At 44.7% G+C, this 27,850-nt stretch overlaps 1 protein-coding gene across 1 annotated transcript in view; it reads right to left on the bottom strand.

Annotated features, from left to right (window-relative positions):
* Positions 1 to 6,229: 6,229 nt before the first annotated feature.
* SAE1 (SUMO1 activating enzyme subunit 1) overlaps positions 6,230 to 27,850 on the bottom strand; it is a 75,322-nt gene continuing 53,701 nt past the window's right edge. Inside the window, exons 6-9 of the mRNA XM_075322599.1 lie at positions 21,635 to 21,740; positions 10,178 to 10,322; positions 6,789 to 6,858; positions 6,230 to 6,694 (exon numbers count right to left, since the gene is read on the bottom strand). Of these exons, the coding sequence (XP_075178714.1) occupies positions 6,602 to 6,694; positions 6,789 to 6,858; positions 10,178 to 10,322; positions 21,635 to 21,740 (414 nt within the window). The 3' untranslated portion in view covers positions 6,230 to 6,601. The remainder of the gene's footprint in view (positions 6,695 to 6,788; positions 6,859 to 10,177; positions 10,323 to 21,634; positions 21,741 to 27,850) is intronic.

Genomic DNA, 27,850 nt, shown 5'->3' with positions numbered 1-27,850 from the left:
CAGGGTTCACCGGTGACTCTGCCTGGGCCACTACCACCATAGACTCCGGCTGACGAAGTGGCACAGGGACCGAACATTGCACACAATGGGGGTCATTGGAACCTGCCGGTAGATCAGCCCCACAAGCGGCACAAGTAGCGTGTACAGCCTGTGTCTTGGCACCCTTGCGTTTTGCGGATGACATGTTGTCGTCTCCTCAGAGCAATATAGGGTATACAGCCAAGAAGCGACCTTACAGTGCAATTATATATATATATGGTATAGAGAAAAAAATACACCAATATAACACTGTGGCACTAGTGGGGCCAGCACTAATGTGCTGCTTACCGCCCGCTTAACGCGGGTGTGTGGTCGCCAGAAATCCCTTGTCTGGGTCTCCCAGAGCCTGTGTCCGTTCTCCAGCCAGACTGCATGTAGGAATGGCTGCCGGCGTCCTGTGGAGAGGGGCGGGCCCTGGGCGTGTGCAGACAAAGTGCGGGAAACCTGCGCCCCACTGTGCTCAGTGAGAGGGCTGGAGTATGTAAATAAGACTCCAGCCCTCGGCGCTGACTATCGTACAGCGTCTCTCCCTTGCCCTGATTGACAGGGTGGGGGCGGGAACGAAGCGGAGCTAGGCCGCAAAAACCGGGGACTAGATTTATAAGCGCCGCCGTCGTAAAAGCACGGTCGGCGCTAAGTCCCCGGCGCACCACAAGTCTCAGCCGCGCCGCCGCTCCAGGGGCGGCCGGCGCGGCAGTCCCCAACACATAAAGTCCCTCAGAGAAACTGCAGTGACTGTAACCCCAGCGCACAGCGCTACTGTCCCCGGCGCACTAGCACACCCAGCAAGTCTGGAGTGTGCGCGGCCTGTCCATACGGGGACACAGAGTACCTGAATGTTGCAGGGCCTTGTCCCTGAACGGTACCCAGCTCCGTATCCAGCAGGTTCTACGGGTCTGTGGATGGAGCCCGGCCTCAGGGCTTGGGGGCCGGTAAGATCCCACTTCCTCAGAGCCCCTCAGGGGGATGGGGAAGGAAAGCAGCATGTGGGCTCCAGCCTCCGTACCCACAATGGGTACCTCAACCTTAACAAACACCGCCAATAGGAATGGGGTGAGAAGGGAGCATGCTGGGGGCCCTAGTATGGGCCCTCTTTTCTTCCATCCGATATAGTCAGCAGCTACTGCTGACTAAACAGTGGAGCTATGCGTGGATGTCTGACCTCCTTCGCACAAAGCTTGAAAACTGAGCAGCCCGTGATCCCACGGGGGGTGTATAGCCAGAAGGGGAGGGGCCTTACACTTTTTAGTGTAATTGCTTTGTGTGGCCTCCGGAGGCAGTGCTATACACCCAATCGTCTGGGTCTCCCAATGGAGCGCCGAAGAAATCTGTTTTTACTGAATATAGATTTTACCATAATTGAGAAAAAAACATCAGTCCATTAGAAAAAACACTCCTTAACATATATTACAAAGTTGCTTATTTTCATAAGTACTAGGTTATACACAAAAGAATACCCCATCACCAGTACGCACCAAACAGGAGAAAATACATACATACATACATACACATACATACATACATACATACATACATACATACATATATATATATATATATACACACATACATATATTTTATATAGAGGAGTCCAAGTGCTAAATACCAGCAGATGCTATACACAGTGCATATTGCATTTGGAAATTAAAAAAAAAGTAATGTAAACCTCCAAAGTTGTAAAAAATTGTGTGTGAGAATCCATCCCAATATAGAAGCTAGAAAGGTTTTTTTTTTTTTTTCTTTCTAGAAAAGCGGGGGAGCTTGATGAATATAGCCGCCCCTGCATCTAATTTCCAAAATTATAAATTGGGTAGAGTTATAGGTTTTTGTCCTCAAACGGGTAACAAATTATTTCAAAAGGGGGTTGTCCAAAATTGTAAAAACATTAAAGAAAAAACCCCAATTATATATATATATATATATATATATATATATATATATATATATATATATATATATATATATATATATATATATATATATTTTAATTTATTTATTTATACACACACACACACACATATAATATATATTAATATATATAATATATATGCACACATACACACTTTTTATTATATATATATATATATAAAATAGACAGATATGAACACATACATATATGTGTGCATATCTATTATATATATATGTGTTTATATATTTTCACACATATATATGTGTGAAAATATATGATATATATAATATATATATAATATACCGTATATGGACACATACACACATATATATATATATATATATATATATATATATATATATATATAATAGATATGCACACACATATGTGTGTATGTGTGCATATCTGTCTATTATATATATGTGTGTGCGCGTGCATATCTATCTATCATACTCGTGTGTGTGTGTATATATATATGTATACATACATTATATATATATAAAAATATATATGTATAATATATATGCACACATACACACACTAATATATATATATATATATATATATATATATATATATATATATATATATACACACACACACACACACACACACACACACACACACACACACACACACATATACACAGTAATAAAAATGGCGCCACCCCAGTCCAGAGGTTGTGTCTGGTATTGCGGCTCTATTCCACATGAGATGGAGATGAAATGCAAAATCAGAAACGACCCATAAATGGGTGTGAACTGGAGCAAGTTATGGAGGAGAGCAGCCATTTTTTTTTCCTAAATGATTTTTGGGAGGAGGCGGCATAAGACTCATCACCTTAGCGGCTGAAACTTTTTATTTTATGATACAATTTCAACTATTTTTTGGATTATTAGCCAAAAGTCATGTACGTTGTTGCTTAAAGGTTTCATATGGCAAAAAAATGATATGACTATATGGCTGCAAAGATGAATAGACGGAATATCTGTCCCAGCCGCCGCCTCTATAGGCGCCATTGGAGCGCTCCGCACACGACCAGTACTGCTAAACAATATGAAAATTACCAGGCGAGGCATAATGTTCCCGCGGCAGACAGCCCGCCTACGTCTCTGCAACTAACCGAAGCAGCAGAATTAACCTGTCTTTCGAGAGAACAGTGAGTCACACGTAGAAGACATAAGGATTGTTTAACCTTACATAGCCTGACTCCATTACATACGGCTGGGGGATGCTGAGCAGCCATGTTGGGGAAGGAGGGACGACAGCGGCGGCAAAAAGGCAGCGAGGAGCCAAAAGGAGCAAAGAAAAAAAAAATGGAACTGATGGCGATAGAGAATGTGAATAATCACCACCACTGGGGGGTGCAGAGGCCTGGAAAATACATAATATTCATCCCTCCAAATTAGGTACATTCCTCTTCCTCCACTTTAAAAGATATGGATATCTTCTTGGGCTTTTTTTGGTAAATGCATGCATTTTTGGTTAAAAATCATTTTTGTAATGGGGTTTTATTGAAAATTGGGTCAGAAGACAGATTTCACGGGCTCTAAAAAGTCCAAAATTGTGAGATGTCTTGCAGAGGGATAACCAAAATTGCCAAACTTTTGAAGTGTGATCACCGAACAATCAAGCGTTTCATGGCAAATAGCCAACAGGGTCACAAGAAGCGTGTTGGGCAAAAAAGGCGCAAAATAACTGCCCATGAATTGAGGAAAATCAAGCGTGAAGCTGCCAAGATGCCATTTGGCACTAGTTTGGCCGTATTTCAGAGCTGCAACGTTACTGGAGTATCAAAAAGCACAAGGTGTCCCATACTCAGGGACATGGCCAAGGTAAGGAAGGCTGAAAACGCCCACCTCTGAACAAGAAACATAAGATCAAACGTCAAGACTGGGCCAAGAAATATCTTAAGACTGATTTTTCAAAGGTTTTATGGACTGATGAAATGAGAGTGACTCTTGATGGGCCAGAGGCTGGATCAGTAAAGGGCAGAGAGCTCCACTCCGACTCAGACGCCAGCAAGGTGGAGGTGGGTACTGGTATGGGCTGGTATCATCAAAGATGAACTTGTGGGACCTTTTCGGGCTGAGGATGGAGTGAAGCTCAACTCCCAGACCTACTGCCAGTTTCTGGAAGACAACTTCTTCAAGCAGTGGTACAGGAAGATGTCGGTATAGTTCAAGAAAAACATGATTTTCATGCAGGACAATGCTCCATCACATGCATCCAACTACTCCACAGCGTGGCTGGCCAGTAAAGGTCTAAAAGATGAAAAAATAATGACATGGCCCCCCTTGTTCACCTGATCTGAACCCCATAGAGAACCTGTGGTCCCTCATAAAATGTGAGCTCTACAGGGAGGAAAACAGTCCACCTCTCGGAACAGTGTCTGGAGGCTGTGGTGGCTGCTGCACGCAATGTTGATCGTAAACAGATCAAGCAAACGGCAGAATCTATGGATGGTCGGCTGCTGAGTGTCATCAGAAAGAAAGGGGGCTATATTGGTCACTAATTTTTTTGGGGTTTGTTTTTGCATGTCAGATATGTTTATTTCTAAATTTTGTGCAGTTATATTGGTTTACCTGGTGAAAATAAACAAGAAAGAGATGGGAATATATTTGGTTTTCATTAAGTTGCCTAATAATTCTGCACAGTAATAGTTACCTGCACAAACAGATATCCTCCTAAGATAGCCAAATCTAAAAAAAACCCACTCCAACTGCCAAAAATATTAAGCTTTGATATTTATGAGTCTTTTGGGTTGATTGAGAACATAGTTGTTGATCAATAATAAAAAAATACTCTAAAAGACAACTTGCCTAATAATTCTGCCCAGTAGCCACGGTCAAGGCTAATCTCCTACACGGATAGTCTACACTGAAAAAAACATGTGTTCACTCCATGCTGCTGCTGAAGACTTCTTCCATGTCTTGTGTCCTTTTTCTACTCCAGAGTGTTGTCATGATATACATCGGTATGATCAAGCGTGGAATATCTAAAGATCTATGGAGGGGTCCCAACTGCCCCCAACATCAAATACCAGGGGAAAGAAGGCTGAAATATCGAAGTGTTAGGGTACTTTCACACTTGCGTTCAGCGGAGTCCGTCACTATGGAGAATAGCGCAGTCCGTTAACACACTGCGCTATTCTCCTTAGACTTGTATGGACGACGCACTGTAACGCAAGTGTCAGCTGGATGACGCAGCGTCGTTATTTTGACACTGCGCCGGGCGGGAGGAACGCAGCATGTAACTTTTTTTCAGCAGCGCAATCAGTTGGATTTCACTGCGCATGCCCTATCTGGCTCCCTGCACCCGTAACCAAGGTAAATATTGGGTAACCAAGCAAAGTGCTTTGCCGATATTTACCCTCGCTACGTGTGCAGGGAGCACGACACTTCCCCGCTTTGCTCCGCCCCCTCCCGCACTCCACTCCGCATGTATGTACATACACACACATACACATACATACACGCACACTCACCTGTCCTCAGCACCATGGCCCCGCTCGGCTCCACCCACTCCTCACTCCGCCCCCCGCGTACATTATCGGCGGCCGAGCGATCAGCTGATCACCCGGCGACCGGCTGCTGTGAGCGGTCAGCTGATCACCCGGCGGCCAGCTACTGGGAGCGATCAGCTGATCACCCGGCGACCGGCTGCTGTGAGCGATCAGCTGATCACCCGGCGACTGGCTGCTGTGAGCGATCATCTGATCACCTGGCGACCGGCTGCTGTGAGCGATCATCTGATCACCTGGCGACCGGCTGCTGTGAGCGATCATCTGATCACCTGGCGACCGGCTGCTGTGAGCGATCATCTGATCACCTGGCGACCGGCTGCTGTGAGCGATCATCTGATCACCCGGCGACCGGCTGCTCTGAGCGATCATCTGATCACCCGGCGACCGGCTGCTGTGAGCGATCTGCTGATCTGCCAGCAGCCGGGTGATCAGCTGATCGTTCACAATAGTCTGCCGCCAGTAAACTGTAAAAAAAAAAAATCAAAACGGATTCCGTTGTTTTGCAGTATCCGTTGTGCCACTATATGCAACACATCCGTTGCATCCGTCACACAACGCAATGCTACGGATACTGTTCAACGCAAGTGTGAAACTAGCCTTACCCTCTTCCCTGAGGACATCAAACATCTGAACACTCGCTTGCCCTTTATGACACATTGGCTCTACAGAGGACAAATCATCAATGTAATTTTGGGATACGGATGGAGGAACCTGAGCAGTGGCAGCAAATTATATATGTAAAGATAGAGACTCTATTACCATTTTTGATTATTTTTTATTGAAAATGAAAAAAAAAAATAAAATAAAAAAAATAGGACAGAAAAAATACTTATATAAAAAAACAACAACCAGCGCAGATCACGTGACATCGATATCGTGGTTTTCCCAAGTGAGGCCAGAACACATTGCACTTTCATGAAGCTGGTGTTCGGCATCTTCAGATTGGTGAATCCGGAGAACCGGCGATAACTTCATGGCTTCGGCGTCATATTTGCTCCATGGCTGTAAATGGAGTCCTGGAGGCTACCCGAGCGAGGATAGTGCAATACTGCCTCTACAAAAAGTGCAGTTATATTGGTCCGAGTGTCCGAAAGCCGCTGATTCTCCAATATGTAACCTTATTGTCATCATTTGGCACCCAAACAGTCAACGATGCCACTGCTTTTGAGGCCGTCGAAGAAAAAGAAGTTATTATGTGGAGGATCCCGTTGGGAAAGAGCCTGTAGATGAGGAAAGAATAGGAAATGTGGTAAGTGACCCGCCGAGACGCTGGAGGATCGGGGTCTGTATGCGTGGTGTGCGCTCCGTGCCTACCTTCACTACTTCTTGGCCCAGGACACCTCCTACAACCGCACAGACAGGAGCCATTTCCGAAAAACAATAGCTGAGGGGAAATAAAGGTGTGAAAATTAAAAACAAAGACAAAAATTAAATGATATTCCCAAAAACGTCTGAAGGTCGCACCTACCTAGAGAATGGGGCTGTAGAGGAAGTAAAATAAGTTTTAGTGTGGCCACTTTATTACCCAATGTAGCATTGGGTACATTTGAAACCCCGCGGATCCGGACTTTTACTTTTACATTACCCTTTAGTAGTGAACCCAGCCTGTAAAAGTCCGGATCCGCGGGGTTTCAAATGTACCCAATTGCCGGGCCCGGAATTCTCAGACGCCTCCCATTACTAATCTAGGTCTTAGTGGCAGCTATGAGCTGACATTAACACCTCATTACCCAGGGGGCAATTTGGGAAGAGCCAGGTAAAGCGCCAGGATTGTCACATCTAATGGATGTGGTAATTTAGGGCAGCTGCAGGCTGCTATTTTTAGGCGGAGGGGTGGCTCAATAAGCATGGGTCTCCCCAGTCTGAAAATATTAGCCCGCAGCTGTGGGGCTTTATCTTGGCTGGGTATCAAAATTGAGGGGACTGCACGCAAGTTTTTTTTTAAATTATTTAAATATATAAATGTAAAAAAAAAAAAAACAAAAACGCATGCAGTTATTTTTATTTTGATCAACAGCCAAGATAAGTGCACGCCTGGGGGCTGCAGCCTGTAGCCGAGGGCTTTATCTGTGCTGGCTATCATAATATGGCGGGACCCTAAGCCAAATATTTTATTTTTATACCATGATAGACACACACAGTGCATGTGATTGGAAGCAATCAGCGGACACTCAGGGTAGGGGCGAGTCTGACCAATCACAGATGCCAGTGGGCGGGGAAAGCAGTGCATATGCAATGAAGGTAATAAGCGGCCCAGGAAGTGAATGAGCGGCCTGGAAGCAGCATACAGCAGACCCGGAGCCTCGGTAAGTACAGCCCTTCTACCAATATTTTTAATCGCCGGATTTTGGTTCCCATAGAATGTTTTCCAATTAGTAGAATTCGATAATGTCTTCCCACGTGTGATAGGAGGCGCCGGGTGATGGAGGAGGCTCCCATGGCCCTGGTACGGATGGCCACAGACTAGCGACATGGCCTCTGGACCAGAATCCTGCAAACCTTTTTGCTCAGCTATTTTCACTTTCAACATAGCACGTGGGAAACCTGTGTCAGCAAATTTTTGTGGGTTTTGCTGCAGATTTTCCTGGTTCTGTCTATAGTTATGGGTCAGAGGGAAAGGGCGATTCTAAAATGACCCCGAAAAGACTGTTCCTTTCACCTCTCCCTCTAGATCGCCTCCAGTGACCCCGAGGGAAACGGGAACTTTTCGTCAAGTTACCACTTCCTCAAAAAATCGGGCTGCCACATTTGCATGGGGGCTTTATTTTTTGGAGGAAAAAAAATTATGCCTTGAGGGAAAATCGAATTAAGGTGTCCATGATTGTTAAGTGATAATCGGTGGATCCACCTTCAGACAATACATGGCTATGGGTGTACAGTTTAGTCTCTTATTTGCGAAAGCTGCAAAAAATTGCCCCCAAACCCCCAATATTGACCTTTTTTGCCCTCTCCACTCACACAGACATTTGTCTTGTCGCGGGCGACTGTTCCTGTGGATATTACACACGCACGGCTGGACACAATTACTGGTATTTTATGTGTGAGTGATGCCGTACGAGCGCCACATGTGGCCTTGTGCTCACAGATGGTATGATGAGACCTTACGTGATGCTATATGGTATTATTATCATCCGGCGATATTACAGTGTGTAATGCTGCAGAGCGGAGAGGGACATTTTTAATATAGAGCTTTCAGCATCAGAACAGCAGAAAAACGCCGGCATTGTGTGCGTTATGGATTATCCGGTTCATTCCATTTATAGAATCGGTCAACATTAACCCTGTAGAGGCATCACCCCATGACTGTAAATTATACTATCAGTGGTGATTACTATAGAAACTTCCCTTGATTAAGGTTGGGACCAGGACGAAAAGTTTTATTCCTTGATTGTATCTGTGTAGGAGGCGGAAAGAGCTGGGACAAAATAGTCTCCTCATATGATCGGTCCTGGCTTTTAAGTGCCCACAAGGAGGGGAGGAATTACATTTTGGTCATTTTATTACCCTCTATCAGTTTTTTTTTTTTTTAGAGACATATCAAAAGCACTAGGTCTGGGGGGTGTGGGTGTCTTAGGCTATGTGCGCACTATTGCCGCGGAAATTTCTTGAGAAATGTCTGCAATCTTTGTGCAGACATTTCCCAGCAAATCCTATGGTAAAAAAAAAATAGCTGTGTGCACTGGTGCGGATTTTTCTCAAGAAATTTCCTTGAGAAGAATTTCTCGAGAAACTTTCTTGAGAAAATGAACATGTCCATTATTTCCGCAGGTACCCTGCGGATTTCGGCAGTACAGCCTGCAAGAATCCGCAGGAAACCACCCGCGGGAAAATTGCGGCAATTCCGCGGCTATTCCGCGGCAAATCCGCATGCGGATTTGGTGCGGATTTTTTCCGAAATCTTTCACTCCCAGAAGTTTCTCAAGAAATTTTCTTGAGAAACTTCTCATTTCTAGTGCGCACAGAGCCTTAAGCCGAACTCAACAGTCTCATATAGGTCTATGAAGCTGTTGAGCTCAGGGTCAGGAGACATGGACCGTGACTATCGGGAGTGTGTAAGTTTACCTATCTCTCACCGAACTCAATAATAATACTAAAAAAAGAAATATTACACACACAGACACACACACAGACACACACACAGACACACCATATATTTTATCTTTACACTTTTACAATTTTTTATATGTATGTTTTAATAAAAAAATTATACATATTGTAAAAATTAAATATATATTTGATATCTTTTCATTTTTACATTATATAAATATATATTATATATTATATATATTAAAACAATTGTAAAAATGAAAGATATATTTTATCATTTTTACAATTTTTCATATGTATATATTAAGAAAATGCATAAAAAAATTGTAAAAATGAAAATTGATTTTCTATATATATTACACACCCATATACTTACACATTTGTTTTTTAACATTATTCTAGATATCTTGTTTTACTTGAATTGGATGAGTGATAGACTTCTGTATAGCTTGTTAGTATCATATAATAGTTTTCTTATATATGGTGTGATTAGATGTAATCAGTGGCGGTAGAATCTGGGAAATGGAGCATTTTGCATTTGTTCCTGAAATAAATCAGTAGAAATGTATAGACACCCTTGTCCTTTAGTGGGGTGCTTTGTGTTGCGCTCCCTTCTCCCCAAGTCTTTCTACATTGACCCACACTCGGAGGATTACCTTGTAAAGTCTTCTGCCAGCAGATCGGGGTTGACCCCCATGGAGTCCAGCAGGTCGTTGCGGATCTGCAGCAGAGCGTCGCAGTCCTCCTGGAAGCTGCCGGGCCGGGGGTCTCTGCCCTTGTCAGTGCGGAACTTCATTATAACTGCAGAGACAGTAAAGAAGGGATCACCAATTAGGGGGCCGCACTCTATATTACAGGTTATATTACGTATCTTTACGGCTTATTGCCTGGGAGACCGACCACCGCTGATTGCTCATGAACACGGCACTGAAGCTGGATTACAAGGTAACAGTGCGCTCATGTGATCCCAAAACAGTGCTTACAAGCGTAATAGAAAAGAGCTTGTAAGCACTAAGCATGTTCAGCTGTTTAGCAGCAGTGGTCGGTCACCAAGGCAACGAGCTGTAAACAAAAAAAAAAAAAAAAGTGTCAATATCTCAAAAACGGCTATAAATTTTAATAAGCAGTAAAGTGCAATGGTCCTTCTATTTCCAAGCTGTATCCCACTATAGCTATTTATGGAGATTGGAATATCCCTTAAAGCGCATTGGCCCATACAGCTCCTTTTATTCCAGCGAGTAACAGGCCACATGTTTTCGCATGTTGACTCGATCAGCCCTTTGGACGTATCCATCCTAGACTATTGTCTGGTTACAGCCGACCCCCCCCCCCCCCCCTTTGTAGGCTAATTCTAAACACTAGCGTCTGACTAATGCAATTTTTACATATTCGGACGGAAAATGTGAGCCGTATTTAGCAGATGAAAGATGGTAGTGATAAAGCCCCCGACAAGGGGGACGACTGTTTCATTATAGCTGCACGGCTGCGGGAGCCAGAAACAAACAAACACTTCAGACAGACGGGGGGCAGCACGCGGGGATACTCCATGGCTGCACTGCCCCCTACCGGCAAGAAGAAGGACGAATCTTGTGAGATATTATATTGCTGCATTATAAATAGTCAGTTTTCAGCAAAGGCAAGAAAACGACAATTCAATTATTACTTTATGTAATATATAAATAATCCAGATTTCACATTTGCCACTGGAGTGCACACAATGGCCGACACCTTCTGATTTCTGACGCTCACTTGTCAGCTGCTCTGTGTAGATATGGGCAGACTTTGCAGAGTCATCACAGATAAGAGTGTATGGTATGATATTTCTCTGGCCAGGACACCCCAGGTCTACGACATGTCGTTGGCCAGGCCCCCAGTCTAGGATAGGTCGCTGGCCAGGCCCCCAGTCTAGGATAGGTCGCTGGCCAGGCCCCCAGTCTAGGATAGGTCGCTGGCCAGGCCCCCAGTCTAGGATAGGTCGCTGGCCAGGCCCCCAGTCTAGGATAGGTCGCTGGCCAGACCTCCAGTCTAGGATAGGTCGTTGGCCAGACCTCCAGTCTAGGATAGGTCGTTGGCCAGACCTCCAGTCTAGGATAGGTCGTTGGCCAGACCTCCAGTCTAGGATAGGTCGTTGGCCAGACCTCCAGTCTAGGATAGGTCGTTGGCCAGACCTCCAGTCTAGGATAGGTCGTTGGCCAGACCTCCAGTCTAGGATAGGTCGTTGGCCAGGCCTCCAGTCAGGATAGGTCGTTGGCCAGACCTCCAGTCTAGGATAGGTCGTTGGCCAGACCTCCAGTCTAGGATATGTCGTTGGCCAGACCTCCAGTCTAGGATATGTCGTTGGCCAGGCCTCCAGTCTAGGATATGTCGTTGGCCAGGCCCCCAAACACAGATTGTTATCCGATATCTGTGTGTTCAGCAATGTGTATGGGAGCCTTAATTTGTTGCCAGACCACTGTTTCGGTTACCTTTTGGCCCTGAATTTCCCCTCACAGATGGCGTTTCGAGGCCACCGTACCATAAGACATTCAGCAGCCCGGGCCGAAAACAGAGGTCAGACAACTTTGCTCTAATTTGTAGATGCCATAAAGTGCAAACTCGCTCCTTCAGTGTCTATACCAGGGACGCACAAGCTTTTCTTCTCTTAGGCCCATTTTGTCATGTTACTCTCAAGGGCTGCAATAAAAAGGAGGTAATTTCTGGCTTACAAAAAGTGTAAGTTAAAAATGCCTAATAGATAGGGGTCCAGAAAGTGGGACCTGCTCGTGTGGGAAGTATTGGGGTTCCCTTTTCCTCATAATAGCGCTCCAGATAGGAGAAGGCTATGGGGAAAGCCACGAACACAGATAGCCACCTGTAAGTCGTACACTATTCTGGAGATACAAAGTGTGAATTTATGGGGAGATCCAGATGGCTGTGTACCGCTCCTCTGTTCTCAAATATGTATACTACACATACAGGCCGCCACAGCAGTCACCTGATGTTTGGGGGAGTAGGGCAGGGTCACACAGAACTGCATTGTGGACCACAGGACGGGACTATACAGTCTATATAGAACAGAAGTGGGGGGTCTCCAATAAGGGTTCTGTTTCGAAAATAAAAAATGGCTATATGTAATGGAAAAAAATCCACTACAGTAATGAATTCCCAAACGTAAAGGGGAAATTCATGTGTATGTTCACAGAGTTCAAACTTTCCAAAACACCACAAGCTTTCATTGGAGAGTTGAAGAGTTATGTCTCCAAAATCTAAAGGCGAGCATCCCGAAGAAGAGTCACGTTCACACTTTTTTTTCAAAAAGTTTTTGTAGTAGAAAAACTCTTCAATGTAAACTTTAAGGGAAAAGAAAGGAGAAAAAAAAAAGAAAGAAAAAGAAGTAAAAGGAGAAGAAAAAAAGAAAAGGAGAAGAAAAGAAAAAAGGAGAAGAAAAAAAAAAAGACGAGAAAAAAAAAAAGGGAGACGAGAAAAAAAAAATAGGGAGCCGAATAAAATAAGGGAGCCAAATAAAAAAAAGGGAGACGAGAAAAGAAAAAAAAAAAAGGGAGACGAGAAAAAAAAAGGGAGCCGAGAAAAAAAAAGGGAGACTAGAAAAAAAAAAAAAGGGAGACAAGAAAAAAAAAATAGAGCCGAATAAAAAAGGGAGCCAAAAAAAAAAAACGATGAGAAAAAAAAAAGGGAGACGAAAAAAAGGAGAAAACCCCTCCAATAACTTGGTGTGATCACACTCCAAGACACACCCTTGTTGAAGTCACTCACAGCAGCCATAGGAGACGTATACTGATTATTTCTATTTGTCCGGGAAGAGCAGTAGCATCCCGGGACATGCCTCCACGTCTTGTGCTCGGGTTTGTCATCCCTCTTGTTTGTGCTCATCTTTTCTATGACCGGAATATTATTCATTGTTGAAGTAAAAAAATAAAAAAAAAAATAATCAGGACACATGCCCAAAGCAAATAAAGTAATAGAGTCTGCTGGGAGGGAGTGGTGGCATCTGTCTTATCGCTTCCCCTAAGGCTTAGACGACAGCAGCGCGAGGGCAGCCAAAAATAACAGCAGCTTCTCCGGCTCATCTTCCAGAAAGGGCAGGTCCCGACCCACCGAGCACGTGCCGTCCTCGCCTCACACGCTGCACGAACATGGGAGGCCGCGTCTGCCTGCGGAGCGAGGGTGGTCAGCGGCAGGAGCAGAGGACGGGCGTCAATCACTGCCACAATCCTTACAGAATGGGGATGATCCTGTAAGATCTCTGCTTGCTGTCAGCTCATAATATTCTTGTTCACATTCAGAGGCTAAAACCCCATCCATTGACTTCTATGGGGGGGGGGTGGGTGTATTTTGGGTGCTCTGGACCCTGGAGGAAGCCTTGTGTTATATCTGATCATCCGGAGCCACAGGGACTCGGGTCCTGGCACTGATCCTATCAAGTAACCATTGAAGCATCCTTCCTTAGAACTCTGCAGTTCCTCTGTTGTTCCTCCTGGAAAGTGGGCGCTACTGGTCAATTTCTTGTATCTCTACAAACTTCCTCACTTGTCCAATCAGAACTAACTGGTCAAGGGTGTGTAGGGAGGAACACAGCCTATCCATAAGGGGAATGGTAGCTCCCTGCTGATTTATGCACATATTTCCAGGAGGAACAACAGAGCGAAGCAACAAAACCTAGAAGAACGGCTAATAGGGTCCTTCTATATGCAACAAGCACAGATTGCAGCTGTAATAAGTCTATTGGGACCCATTTAAAGTACACATAAAGGGGATGAATGATGGCTAGGTCTTGGTCGCACATTCCCGTCCAGCTGTTGAGCATGACCCTATTGCACACAGAGCGGCGCTGCGCATGCTCAACCTCTGCACCATTCAGTATCCTAAAAGGAGGAGGAACAGGGAAGATTTTGGGGGGTCCTCCATCTCTGACCGTTAGGAAAACCCCTGTGGCTGTGATACCAGCCGTTACAGACCTGTCACTTTTTCGGTCCTTTCCCCGAATCGCTGGTACTCCGTGTAACACAGCGTCATGCCTGAGCTTGTCGGGTGACGGAAAAAAAACGCCCCAAGGGAGACATTAATATAGACACCACTGGACCAGAGGGGATGGGTGTCAAATTCTGCTCAAACCTGAACCTGGAATTACCCTTTAAGAGGAAATGGCCCCATAATAAGCTAGTGGAGCTGGAGGAATGTACACGCACAGCCTGAGCCGCTCCCGCAGGTCACAGCACAGGAAACCCAGAATAGCGGAGCAGGTGCACGCCACGCCCGCCACCGGCAGCACACAAGGACGCCCTTCAGCTCGGTTTCGGAGTCCAGTTGCCACGTGGGGGTGGAGTGGGCAGACGGCGGCAGGAAGGAAGCTTTATACATATAAAAACAGAAAAGAAAGCTTCGGGTGTCAGAACTCCAGAAATCAGGCAGAAGTCAGCTGTGCAGAGCCAAGAGGCACACAGGAGCGCTGCAGTGTGCCCGTCCTATAGGGATGGCACCGAGGAGGCGCGGAGAGGGCCCGGAAGACACCTGGCACAGGCGCAATCAGGCTGCATCTTATATTGTGCAGTATGGGGGGGGGGTTACATTGTGATATGCACTGCTGTGTCCTCACGGAGCGGCATCTGCCGGTACACGCCATGAAATCCTTGCACCAGTATTCTCCCCGCGGGTGTCTATGTGAGATCAGGTTCTGTTCTGGCATTCTGCATTATTATACACAGTTGCAAAAGCCCCCCAAAAAACAGAACCAGTAAAAAGAAGATCCATCAGACTGGTGATACCATCAGCTTAAAGATCTATGCTCATTTAAAAGGGAACCAATCATCAGGATTTTCCTATATAACCTAAAGCCAGTGCTATATTGGCACTGTCAGGCTGAGTCTATACATACAGTGCTATACTGGCACTATCAGGCTGATTCTATACATACAGTGCTATACTGGCACTATCAGGCTGAGTCTATACATACAGTGCTATACTGGCACTATCAGGCTGAGTCTATACATACAGTGCTATACTGGCACTATCAGGCTGAGTCTATACATACAGTGCTATACTGGCACTATCAGGCTGATTCTATACATACAGTGCTATACTGGCACTATCAGGCTGAGTCTATACATACAGTGCTATACTGGCACTATCAGGCTGAGTCTATACATACAGTGCTATACTGGCACTATCAGGCTGAGTCTATACATACAGTGCTATACTGGCACTATCAGGCTGAGTCTATACATACAGTGCTATACTGGCACTATCAGGCTGAGTCTATACATACAGTGCTAGGCTATGTGCACACGGTGCGTTTTTCTCGGCGTTTTTGCGCGTTTTTCGGGTGCGTTTTTGGCCTCAAAACTGCATGACTTTGCTTCCCCAGCAAAGTCTATGAGTTTTCATTTTTGCTGTCCCCACACAGCGTTTTTTTTTCAGCTGCATTTTTGTGGTGACCACAAAAACGCAGCATGTCAATTATTCCCGCGTTTTTCACTGCGCTTTTCATCCATTGAGTTCAATGGGATGTTGAAAGACGCAATGAGAAACGCAAATAGCTGCGTTTTGGTGCGTTTCTAAGACCAAAAACGCAGCTATAAGCGCAGGAGGTGGGTAGTAAAGTGACATGTACAGGAAGAGGATTCCTTCTGTCAGTAAAGACAGAAGCGTGAATCCTCCCGGTACCGTCACCGCCGCGTCCATCTTCTGTCCTGGGCATGTCTGCTGCCGTGCGGCGCCATGTACAGGCAGGAGGTGGAGGCAGCTGCGAAAACAAAAGTTAACAGTAGAATAATAAAAAAAAAAGTTATACTCACCTGTCTGCAGCCTCGCGGTGCCATGCCCGCTCCCAGCTCCTGTCACGGTATCGCCGCTCCCGCTCCGGCTGTGTGCAGTCTCCCCGGGGCAGGACCTTGCTTGCAGGACCTGGCGATGGATCACCTGATGCAGTCACCTGACGCATCAGCTGATCGAGTCTCGGGCTGACGCGGGCGCCCAGCCGGTATCAGCGGATGCGTCAGGAGACTTCATCCCTGATTACCGGCAGCTGCTGCAGCGATCGGACAGGATCAGACTCCCGCCCCATCGCTCCAGGAGCTGCCGGTAATTCAGCACATAAGTGAGTATTATTTTTTTTTTTTTTCTACTGATGCATCAGCTGATTGTATAATCGGCTTTTATACAATCAGCTGATGTGTGATGGGATTCACATCCTTTAACCTGACACATCATCTGATCGCTTTGCCTTCCAGCAAACCGATCAGATGATATTGGATCCTGATTGGACGGCGCGGGACCCTGACCCAGGATTACTGCGGAGGGGGGTTTATTTCAATAAAGATGGAGTCACTAATTGTGTTGTGTTTTATTTCTAATAAAAATATTTTTCTGTGTTGTGTTTTTTTTTTATCTTTACTAGAAATTCATGGTGGCCATGTCTAATATTGGCGTGACACCATGAATTTCGGGCTTAGGGCCAGCTGATAATATACAGCTAGCCCTAACTCCATTATTACCTGGCTAGCCACCCGGCATCAGGGCAGCCGGAAGAGTTGGATACAGCGCCAGAAGATGGCGCTTCTATGAAAGCGCCATTTTCTGGGGTGGCTGCGGACTGCAATTCACAGCGGGGGTGCCCAGAAAGCATGGGCACCCTGCACTGTGGATTCCAATCCCCAGCTGCCTAGTTGTACCCGGCTGGACTCAAAAATGGGGCGAAGCTCACGTCATTTTTTTTTTTAAATTATTTCATGAAATTCATGAAATAATTTTAAAAAAAAGGGCTTCCCTATATTTTTGGTTCCCAGCCGGGTACAAATAGGCAGCTGGGGGTTGGGGGCAGCCCGTACCTGCCTGCTGTACCCGGCTAGCATACAAAAATATGGCGAAGCCCACGTCATTTTTTTTTTTTGGGGGGGCAAAGAAATCCTGCATACAGTCCTGGAAGGAGGATGCTGAGCCTTGTAGTTCGACAGCTGCTGTCTGCTCTCCTGCATACACTATTGGATGGAGGATGCTGAGCCTTGTAGTTCGACAGCTGCTGTCTGCTGTCCTGCATACACTATTGGATCGAGGATGCTGAGCCTTGTAGTTCTGCAGCTGTCTGCTCTTCTGCATACACGAGTGGAGAATGAAGAACACATTGAAGAAGGAAATGACATCAGACCTTTTTTTTTTTTTGTTCACTGATAAAAAACGCAGTGAGCAAAAACGCAGCAAAACGCAGCAAAAAAACGCACCAAATCGCGGCAAAACGCGTGCGTTTTTTGCCGCGTTTTTTCGACGCAGGTGCGTTTTTGTGCGTTTTTAGCGGCCAAAAACGCACAAAAACGCAGCGTCAAAAAAACGCAGCGTGTGCACATAGCCCTATACTGGCACTATCAGGCTGATTCTATACATACAGTGCTATACTGGCACTATCAGGCTGATTCTATACATACAGTGCTATACTGGCACTATCAGGCTGAGTCTATACATACAGTGCTATACTGGCACTATCAGGCTGAATCTATACATACAGTGCTATACTGGCACTATCAGGCTGAGTCTATACATACAGTGCTCTACTGGCACTATCAGGCTGAGTCTATATATACAGTGCTATACTGGCACTATCAGGCTGAGTCTATACATACAGTGCTATACTGGCACTATCAGGCTGAGTCTATACATACAGTGCTATACTGGCACTATCAGGCTGAGTCTATACATACAGTGCTATACTGGCACTATCAGGCTGAGTCTATACATACAGTGCTATACTGGCACTATCAGGCTGAGTCTATACATACAGTGCTATACTGGCACTATCAGGCTGAGTCTACATACAGTGCTATACTGGCACTGTCAGGCTGATTCTATACATACAGTGCTATACTGGCACTATCAGGCTGAGTCTATACATACAGTGCTATACTGGCACTATCAGGCTGAGTCTATACATACAGTGCTATACTGGCACTATCAGGCTGAGTCTATACATACAGTGCTATACTGGCACTGTCAGGCTGATTCTATACATACAGTGCTATACTGGCACTATCAGGCTGATTCTATACATACAGTGCTATACTGGCACTATCAGGCTGAGTCTATACATACAGTGCTATACTGGCACTGTCAGGCTGATTCTATACATACCTGTAGTGGTCGGCTCGGATGTTTAGGTTTTGAAATCCAAGAAAGTAAAGTTTATAAAATAATCAGCTTCCTGACTGACAGCAGCTGAGGATCAGATAATATCTGGGGGGTATTCATAGTTATCCCCTCCCCCTGTTAGAATTAGCATACGTATTATACAAATCGATTTAATTTAGTTTTTCTCCTGCAGGACCTGTGTGAGGTCATACCCATGTGACCAGAAGGGGCGGGGCCTCAGCCAACAATACCAGGAAGCAACATTTTTCTGTTTGCTGAGGCCCCGCCCCTTCTGGTCACATGGGTATGACCTCACACAGGTCCTGCAGGAGAAAAAGTAAATCGATTGTTTAATATTTAAGCTAATTCTAATAGGTGGAGGGGATAACTATAAATACCCCCAGATATCTCATCCTGTCACTCAAGGAGCTGATTATTTTATAAACTTTACTTTCTTGGATTTGAAAACTTAAACATCCGAGCTGACCACTACAGGTATGTATAGTATCGGCCTGATAGCGCCAGAATAGCAGTAGCTTTAGGTTATATATGAAAATTCTGGTGATTGGTTCCCTTTAATTTTTCCCTTAAATACGATCTTCCATATGAATCTATAGACCCCCATACCCAGCATATCCATATGTATCCATAGACCCCATACCCAGCATATCCATATGTATCCATAGACCCCATACCCAGCATATCCATATGTATCCATAGACCCCATACCCAGCATATCCATATGTATCCATAGACCCCATACCCAGCATATCTATATGTATCCATTACATTACAGGACATTTTTTGATCTCCCAGTCTACATCCATCAACATTAATATGGAGTTGGCCCCTCTGAATATATAACAACCTCCACTCTTATAGGAAAGGTTTTCTTCAAGATTTTGGAAGTGTGTTGGAAGTGTCTGTGGCAATTTTTGCCCCCTCATCAAGCTAAGCATTTGTGAGGTCAGAGACTGAGGTTGGGGGCACAGACCGGGTAACAATCTCTTTTATAATTGTTAGATGTGGCTGAAGTTGGGGCTCTGCGCGGCCGGTCATGTTCTTACACCAAACTCGCCCAACCAGTGTGATCAGTCACTGCACAGAACACGTCTCCTCCAGAGTCCAGTAGTGGTGGCTTTACACTCGTCCATCTGATACTTGGCATTGTGCTTGGTGACGTACGGCTCGGCATTGTGCTTGGTGATGTATGGCTCGGCATTGTGCTTGGTGATGTACGGCTCGGCATTGTGCTTGGTGATGTACGGCTCGGCATTGTGCTTGGTGATGTACGGCTCGGCATTGTGCTTGGTGATGTATGGCTCGGCATTGTGCTTGGTGATGTATGGCTCGGCATTGTGCTTGGTGATGTACGGCTAGGCATTGTGCTTGGTGATGTACGGCTTGGCATTGTGCTTGGTGATGTACGGCTTGGCATTGTGCTTGGTGATGTACGGCTTAGCATTGTGCTTGGTGATGTACGGCTCGGCATTGTGCTTGGTGATGTACGGCTTGGCATTGTGCTTGGTGATGTATGGCTCGGCATTGTGCTTGGTGATGTACGGCTCGGCATTGTGCTTGGTGATGTACGGCTTAGCATTGTGCTTGGTGATGTACGGCTCGGCATTGTGCTTGGTGATGTACGGCTGGGCATTGTGCTTGGTGATGTACGGCTGGGCATTGTGCTTGGTGATGTACGGCTGGGCATTGTGCTTGGTGATGTACGGCTGGGCATTGTGCTTGGTGATGTACGGCTTGGCATTGTGCTTGGTGATGTACGGCTCGGCATTGTGCTTGGTGATGTACGGCTGGGCATTGTGCTTGGTGATGTACGGCTCAGCATTGTGCTTGGTGATGTACGGCTTAGCATTGTGCTTGGTGATGTACGGCTTAGCATTGTGCTTGGTGATGTACAGGTGCTGCAGCTCTGGGCCATGAAGCTCCCGGCGAACTCAGTGTTTCTGCTGATGTTACTAGAGGAGGTTTGGACTCTGCAGTTATGGGATCAGCACTAAATGACCCCATTCTCTAACTTTACGTGGTATTAACAACTTAACCAGTTCAGGAGAGGGCAATTATCACCCTTCCTGCCCAGGAACATTTAGGTGTTTTTTCATACATGTGCTTTTAACAGCTCTAACATTTTTTTTCCTTTCCTTCAAATAATTGTTGCCTCTTTCCACTTTTGTTCTATGTGCTTTTTGTTGTTTTTTTTTTACACCATTTATCATGCAGTAAAGTTATTAAATTAACATCATTCCATAGTTTTCTGTGAACGCAGCAACAACAGATTTTTTTTTTTGTTTTTATAAATTTTGCACCTTATGTATCCTGAATCCCTGAAAGGCACCACTCGCTCTTGGCATCAAAGTGCGGTGACCTCCAGTAATTAGACCAAAGGGAAACATTCATTTGCAAACGGTGTTCCGGCCAATTTTGCGGGTGGAAGCCTCAACAGGAAAAATGCAAGAAACACATAGCGGCCATGGAAAAGCACGGACGCCCAGCAGACGGAGGACCTCTAAACTTTAGTGACCTGCTACTTATTCAAAACACTTGAACCCCACAAAAAAAAACAAAACATACATACATACATACACACACAAACAATTTTTTTAAAATTTTATTTTTTTAAAATAAAAAAAAAATATATAATATATATGTATATATAATATATATATATATATATATATATATATATATATATATATATATATATATATATATATATAAATATATTTTTTTATTTTAAAGAAATAATATATATTTTTTAAATTTTATTTCTTTAAAATAAAAAAAATATAATATATATCTATATATATATATATTTTTTTTTTATTTTAAAGAAATAAAATTTAAAATATATATATATATAAATAATATAAATATATTTTTTTTTTTTTATTTTATATAAATATAAAAAAAAATAAAATCAATAAAGTAAAAAAAAAAATAAAAATACACGTTTTGCTCCTAGAATCTCAGCATCATTTAGTTTTTACCTTGCAGGAGGAAATAGTCGGCCGGTGTTTTCTTGAGCGCGGCTTTGGCTTTCTCGCTGTTCCAGTCGATTTCCAGGGCGTCCTTCAACTGGCAGAACTCTACTTTCTGACAAGGACACACACACAAAAAAAAAAAGCGGAGAAGTTTTTGAGTCGCACTGGGAATGTTTTCTCGGGAAAAGTTGAGCTGTCATTTTTAAGCAGAGGCCTCCCCTCCCCTTCTCGCCCCCCTCTCAGCTCTTTAAAACATTTAGACAGCGAGAGGAACATTGATTGGGGCCGCTGCAATGTCACTTGTGGATAATGAGACTGCGTGTTCCCGCGGCTGAGGACATCGTGCTCTACTTTCTCTTACACTTTGTTTTTAGCCAACTTTATAACGTTACAATTATTTTTTTGACAACTGTGACGAGTTCCTGGACAGAGCGGCGGGGCCTAAAGCCGGCCACCGGCACAATGAGGAGTATTAACAATCGGCGGTGATTAAAGTTGGCCTGCCCGCCATGGATAATCTCTTATTAGAAGCCTCATCGGACTATAAACTGATCACGGGGTGTCTTCTTACCAAGACCACCGGCAGTAATCAGGCAGCAAGTGTTCATTATCCTTGCAGCGCCCCCAGAGGGAAAGTGACGGCCAGGTCTAGGAAGAGTTCTGGTGGTCCCAAACTTCTTGCATTTAAGCATTATGGAGGGCACTGTGCTCTTAGGAACCTTGAGAACTGCAGAAATTCTTTTGTAACCTTGGCCAGATCTGTGCCTTGTCTCCTGTAGTAATGTGCCCATCCTTGTCCCCTGTAGCACTGCACAATACAATGTAATGTGTGGCTGCGCTTGGTCCTCCAGAGCTGACCTCTGTAGTCCACTCTTATTAATAGTGGGGGATCCTGAATTGTGAGGACTGGACTACTTTTGTTAATTAAAGGGTATGTCAGGCTGCAATTGTAAGATTTACGAGACTACCCTTATATACTAGAGTATAAGCCGACCCGAGTGTAAGCCGAGGAAACTAATTTTAACACAAAAAACTGGGAAGACTTACTGGCTCTAGTATAAACTAGGATGGGAAATGCAGCAGCTACTGGTAAATTTCAAAAATAAAAATATATACCAATAAAAATGTAATGTTCCCATCCTTGTCCCGCCTTGTAATAATGTGCCCCATCCTTGTCTCCTGTGGTAATGTGCCCCATCCTTGTCCCCTGTAGTAACGTGCCCCATCCTTGTCCCCTGTAGTAACGTGCCCCATCCTTGTCCCCTGTAGTAACGTGCCCATCCTTGTCCCCTGTAGTAACGTGCCCATCCTCGTCCCCTGCAGTAATGTGCCCCATCCTCGTCCCCTGCAGTAATGTGCCCCATCCTCGTCTCCTGTAGTAATGTGCCCCATCCTCGTCTCCTGTAGTAATGTGCCCCATCCTCGTCTCCTGTAGTAATGTGCCCCATCCTCGTCTCCTGTAGTAATGTGCCCCATCCTCGTCTCCTGTAGTAATGTGCCCCATCCTCATCTCCTGTAGTAATGTGCCCCACCCTCGTCTCCTGTAGTAATGTGCCCCATCCTCGTCTCCTGTAGGAATGTGCCCCATCCTCGTCTCCTGTAGTAATGTGCCCCATCCTCGTCTCCTGTAGTAATGTGCCCCATCCTCGTCTCCTGTAGTAATGTGCCCCATCCTCGTCTCCTGTAGTAATGTGCCCAATCCTCATCTCCTGTAGTAATGTGCCCCATCCTCGTCTCCTGTAGTAATGTGCCCCATCCTCGTCTCCTGCAGTAATGTGCCCATCCTTGACCACCTCTTGTAGTAATGTGCCCATCCTTGTCTCCTGTATTAATGTGTCCATATTGTCCCCTGTAGTTATGAGCCCTCTAGTAATGTCCCCCCATCCTTTAGTAATGTCCTCATTCTGATCCCCTTCTTGTCCCCTATTATGCCGTTGTACACACACACACAATTAGTCTCACCTGTCCCCGCGGTGTCCTCTTACCTCCTTCTTGCGGACCGCAGGCACAATAGATCCGTTGTGATCGCGTCCCATGCAGGGGCCACTGCTGCCATAGGCGCTTTTCTTCAGCTGAATACTTTGCGGCGCCGCAAATCATTCAAGTGAAGTAAAGCTCTGACGAAAAAAGAGGCAGCCCCTGCTGCGATCGAGGGGTCTATGTGCCTGCGGTCCGCAAGATGGAGGTAAGAGGACACCACCGGAACAGAGGACAGTTGAGAATGATTTTTTGTGGGACCATCCCTCGTGTATAAGCCGAGGGGGGCGTTTTCAGCATAAAAAAATGGGCTGAAAAACTCAGCTTATACTCGAGTATATTGATCAATTTTTCATTTGACCAAAATGACGGGACGGCCGGAGATGGCCGAGAACAGCACTGAACTATTTCCAGAAGTGTAATAAAGAATGCATGGATTATTGGTGTGTATGTAGATGGGGGTCTCTGATCTCAGGATCAGTGGAGTCCCAGCGGTCAGACCCTCACTCATAGAAGTGGGAAAACCCCTGATAACAGCATAAATCAGCTCCATTATCTGTCCATCTTTCACAGAAAAAGAAAAAAAAAAAGTCAGTCACTTTTTTTTGTCTGATTCAACTTTCCTTTCATATTTGACGAGCTCCTCTCGACCTGCGCTGACATAATCCCCTCAAATACAACAAAGCCGCCTCTGTTCCCCCGTCAGGCTCGGCCCCCAGGTGGACTGACCTTTTGACTTGAAACCTGTTGGTTTAATAGTGAGGATGAGGAGGAGGGGGGGGGGGCGTCTCTGAACGACTTACGGGCGTCTGCATCGGCAAACAAGAGGTCTACGGGAAGCTTAATGGAGCCCTATTGTAAGTGACAGTAGCCTGGAGGAGAATCGCGGCCAGACTTTACCAGCCGGGCGACACAGGATCCGCCTCACCGGGAAAGGTGAATCTATGTCAGCGCTAATCACGCTCCCAAGATGAAGGTCAAGATTACAAATAAATGAAGCTTTTTTTTTTTTTGCCAGGAGACAAGGAACATAATTACGATGGTAAATCGCTATATACTGTCTCATTAGGATATGAAATGACAACACAACAATTAACACAAGAACAATTACTACTTGTCTGCAAAAAAAAAAAAAGTTATTACAAGTTAAAGGGCCTATCCCCCTGCTAAATTGTTTGCTGTAAAAGGTCCCAAGATGGTCTAAAAAGTATATATATATATATATATATATATATATATATATATATATATATATATACATACACATACACACACACACACACACACACACACACACACACATATATATACACACATATTTAGTAGTGTGTGCGTGTGTGTGTATATATATATATATATTAGTCATATGAAAAAAGTTTGGGCACCCCTATTAATGTTAACCTTTTATCTTTATAACAATTTGGGTTTTTGCAACAGCTATTTCAGTTTCATATATCTAATAACTGATGGAGTGAGTAATATTTCTGGATTGAAATGAGGTTTATTGTACTAACATAAAATGTGCAATCCGTATTTAAACAAAATTTAACCGTTGCAAAAGTATGGGCACCCTTATCAATTTCTTGATTTGAACACTCCTAACTACTTTTTACTGACTTACTAAAGCACTAAATTGGTTTTGTAACCTCATTGAGCTTTGCACTTCATAGGCCGGTGTATCCAATCATGAGAAAGGGTATTTAAGGTGGCCACTTGCAAGTTGTTCTCCTATTTGAATCTCCTATGAAGAGTGGCATCATGGGCTCCTCAAAACAACTCTCAAATGATCTGAAAACAAAGATTATTCATCATAGTTGCTCAGGGGAAGGAGACAAAAAGTTGTCTCAGAGATTTAAACAGTCAGTTTACACTGTGAGGAACATAGTAAGGAAATGGAAGAACACAGGTACAGTTCTTGTTAAGCCCAGAAGTGGCAGGCCAAGAAAAATATCAGAAAGGCAGAGAAGAAGAATGGTGAGAACAGTCAAGGACAATCCACAGACCACCTCCAAAGACCTGCAGCATCATCTTGCTGCAGATGGTGTCAATGTGCATCGGTCAACAATACAGCGCACGTTGCACAAGGAGAAGCTGTATGGGAGAGTGATGCGAAAGAAACCGTTTCTGCAAGCACGCCACAAACAGAGTCGCCTGAGGTATGCAAAAGCACATTTGGACAAGCCAGTTACATTTTGGAAGAAGGTCCTGTGGACTGATGAAACAAAGATTGAGTTGTTTGGTCATACAAAAAGGCGTTATGCATGGAGGCAAAAAAACACGGCATTCCAAGAAAAGCACTTGCTACCCACAGTAAAATTTGGTGGAGGTTCCATCATGCTTTGGGGCTGTGTGGCCAATGCCGGCACCAGGAATCTTGTTAAAGTTGAGGGTCGGATGGATTCAACTCAGTATCAGCAGATTCTTGACAATAATGTGCAAGAATCAGTGACGAAGTTGAAGTTACGCAGGGGATGGATATTTCAGCAAGACAATGATCCAAAACACCGCTCCAAATCTACTCAGGCATTCATGCAGAGGAACAATTGCAATGTTCTGGAATGGCCATCCCAGTCCCCAGACCTGAATATCATTGAACATCTGTGGGATGATGTGAAACGGCTGTCCATGCTCGGCGACCATCAAACTTAACTGAACTGGAATTGTTTTGTAAACAGGAATGGTCAAATATACCTTCATCCAGGATCCAGAAACTCATTAAAAGCTACAGGAAGCGACTAGAGGCTGTGATTTTTGCAAAAGGAGGATCTACAAAATATTAATGTCACTTTTATGTTGAGGTGCCCATACTTTTGCACCAGTCAAATTTTGTTTAAATGCGGATTGCACATTTTCTGTTAGTACAATAAACCTCATTTCAATCCAGAAATATTACTCAGTCCATCAGTTATTAGATATATGAAACTGAAATAGCTGCTGCAAAACCCCAAATTGTTATAAAGAAAAAAGGTTAACATTAATAGGGGTGCCCAAACTTTTTCATATGACTGTATAATAAAAATAAAATAAATAAAAATTCACTTATTGTCGGGTCCCTCTGCACCGTGGCCCGCATCCCCCGAATTCCATCCAAGCCAGAAGTGAGAGCCAAAACTTATTTTTGGCTTTCACGGAATGGTACCGCTGCAATCAATCAGTGGGTGCCGAATGCCTGCAGCAGCCATGCAATGTCCCCTTTTTAGGAAAGAAAGGGAGTAGACTGGTGGGGGGATACCAGCGGTCCAATAGGCGACTGTGATTTGTTTTACCTTTATTTTAAAGGGAATCTGTCACCAGATTTGTCCCCTATAACCTGCAGCCACCAACAGTGGGCTGATATATAGAGCCACACTCCAGAATACTGTATATAAGAGCCCAGGCTGCTGTGTATAACGTAAAGAACACTTTTATAATACTCACCTAGGGGGCGATCCAGTTCAATGGGTGTCGCTGCTCTTGGTCCGGTGCCTCTTCTCTGTGGCGGTCCTGTATCATCCACACAGGCCAACATAGCACTCCAAAATATTGTAGTGCCCATGTGCAGGCGGTCTTAACCTTTCCTCGCACCTGCGCATTACAATACTTTAATCTGCCCTGAGCAACGCAGATCACAGTGCACCTGCATAGGACTGCAATGCTGCCCTGTGTAGATGATGTAGGACATGTCATCCTTCCTGGACTGGGTAGAAGGAGGACGGCGATTGCCGCAGAGAGGAGGCACCAGACCGAAGAGCAGAGACACCCATCGGACTGCACCGCCCCCTAGGTGAGTATTAAAAAACTGTTTTTTACGTTCTACAGAGCGGCCTGGGCTCTTATATACAGTATTCTAGAATGCAGCTATATATATGAGCCCACTGTTGGTGGCCGCAGGTTATAGAGACTAAATTCGGTGACAAGTTCCCTTTAAGACCATCATGGAAAATATTTAGTAATGGGCAACTCCCTTAGATGCTGATTAGTCCGTGTGGGCCGACTAGCCAAGGGCACAAACGCCCTCGGGACTAGTCCCTGCGCTCGTTAGCATATCATAAAGGCTCTTTAGAAATACTTTTCCCAAGATCTCTTTATCTATGCTACTAGATACAGGGACAGTTCCACAGGGATTAGCAATATGCACCCAGACCTGCTCGTGGTACTGGGTGCATATTGCACCTGACAGGTTCCTTTTAAGAAGTTTTTGATTTTGTAACAGGCATTTGCTTATGTTTTTTTCAATGATTTTAAGACTAGAGAAGCCCATGGGGA

Source organism: Anomaloglossus baeobatrachus, chromosome 9, assembly GCF_048569485.1.
Source record: "Anomaloglossus baeobatrachus isolate aAnoBae1 chromosome 9, aAnoBae1.hap1, whole genome shotgun sequence".
In the NCBI taxonomy this organism is placed as follows: Eukaryota; Metazoa; Chordata; class Amphibia; order Anura; family Aromobatidae; genus Anomaloglossus; species Anomaloglossus baeobatrachus.
Note: the sequence above shows the minus strand (reverse complement) of the source record. Positions and strands in the feature narration are given on the sequence as shown.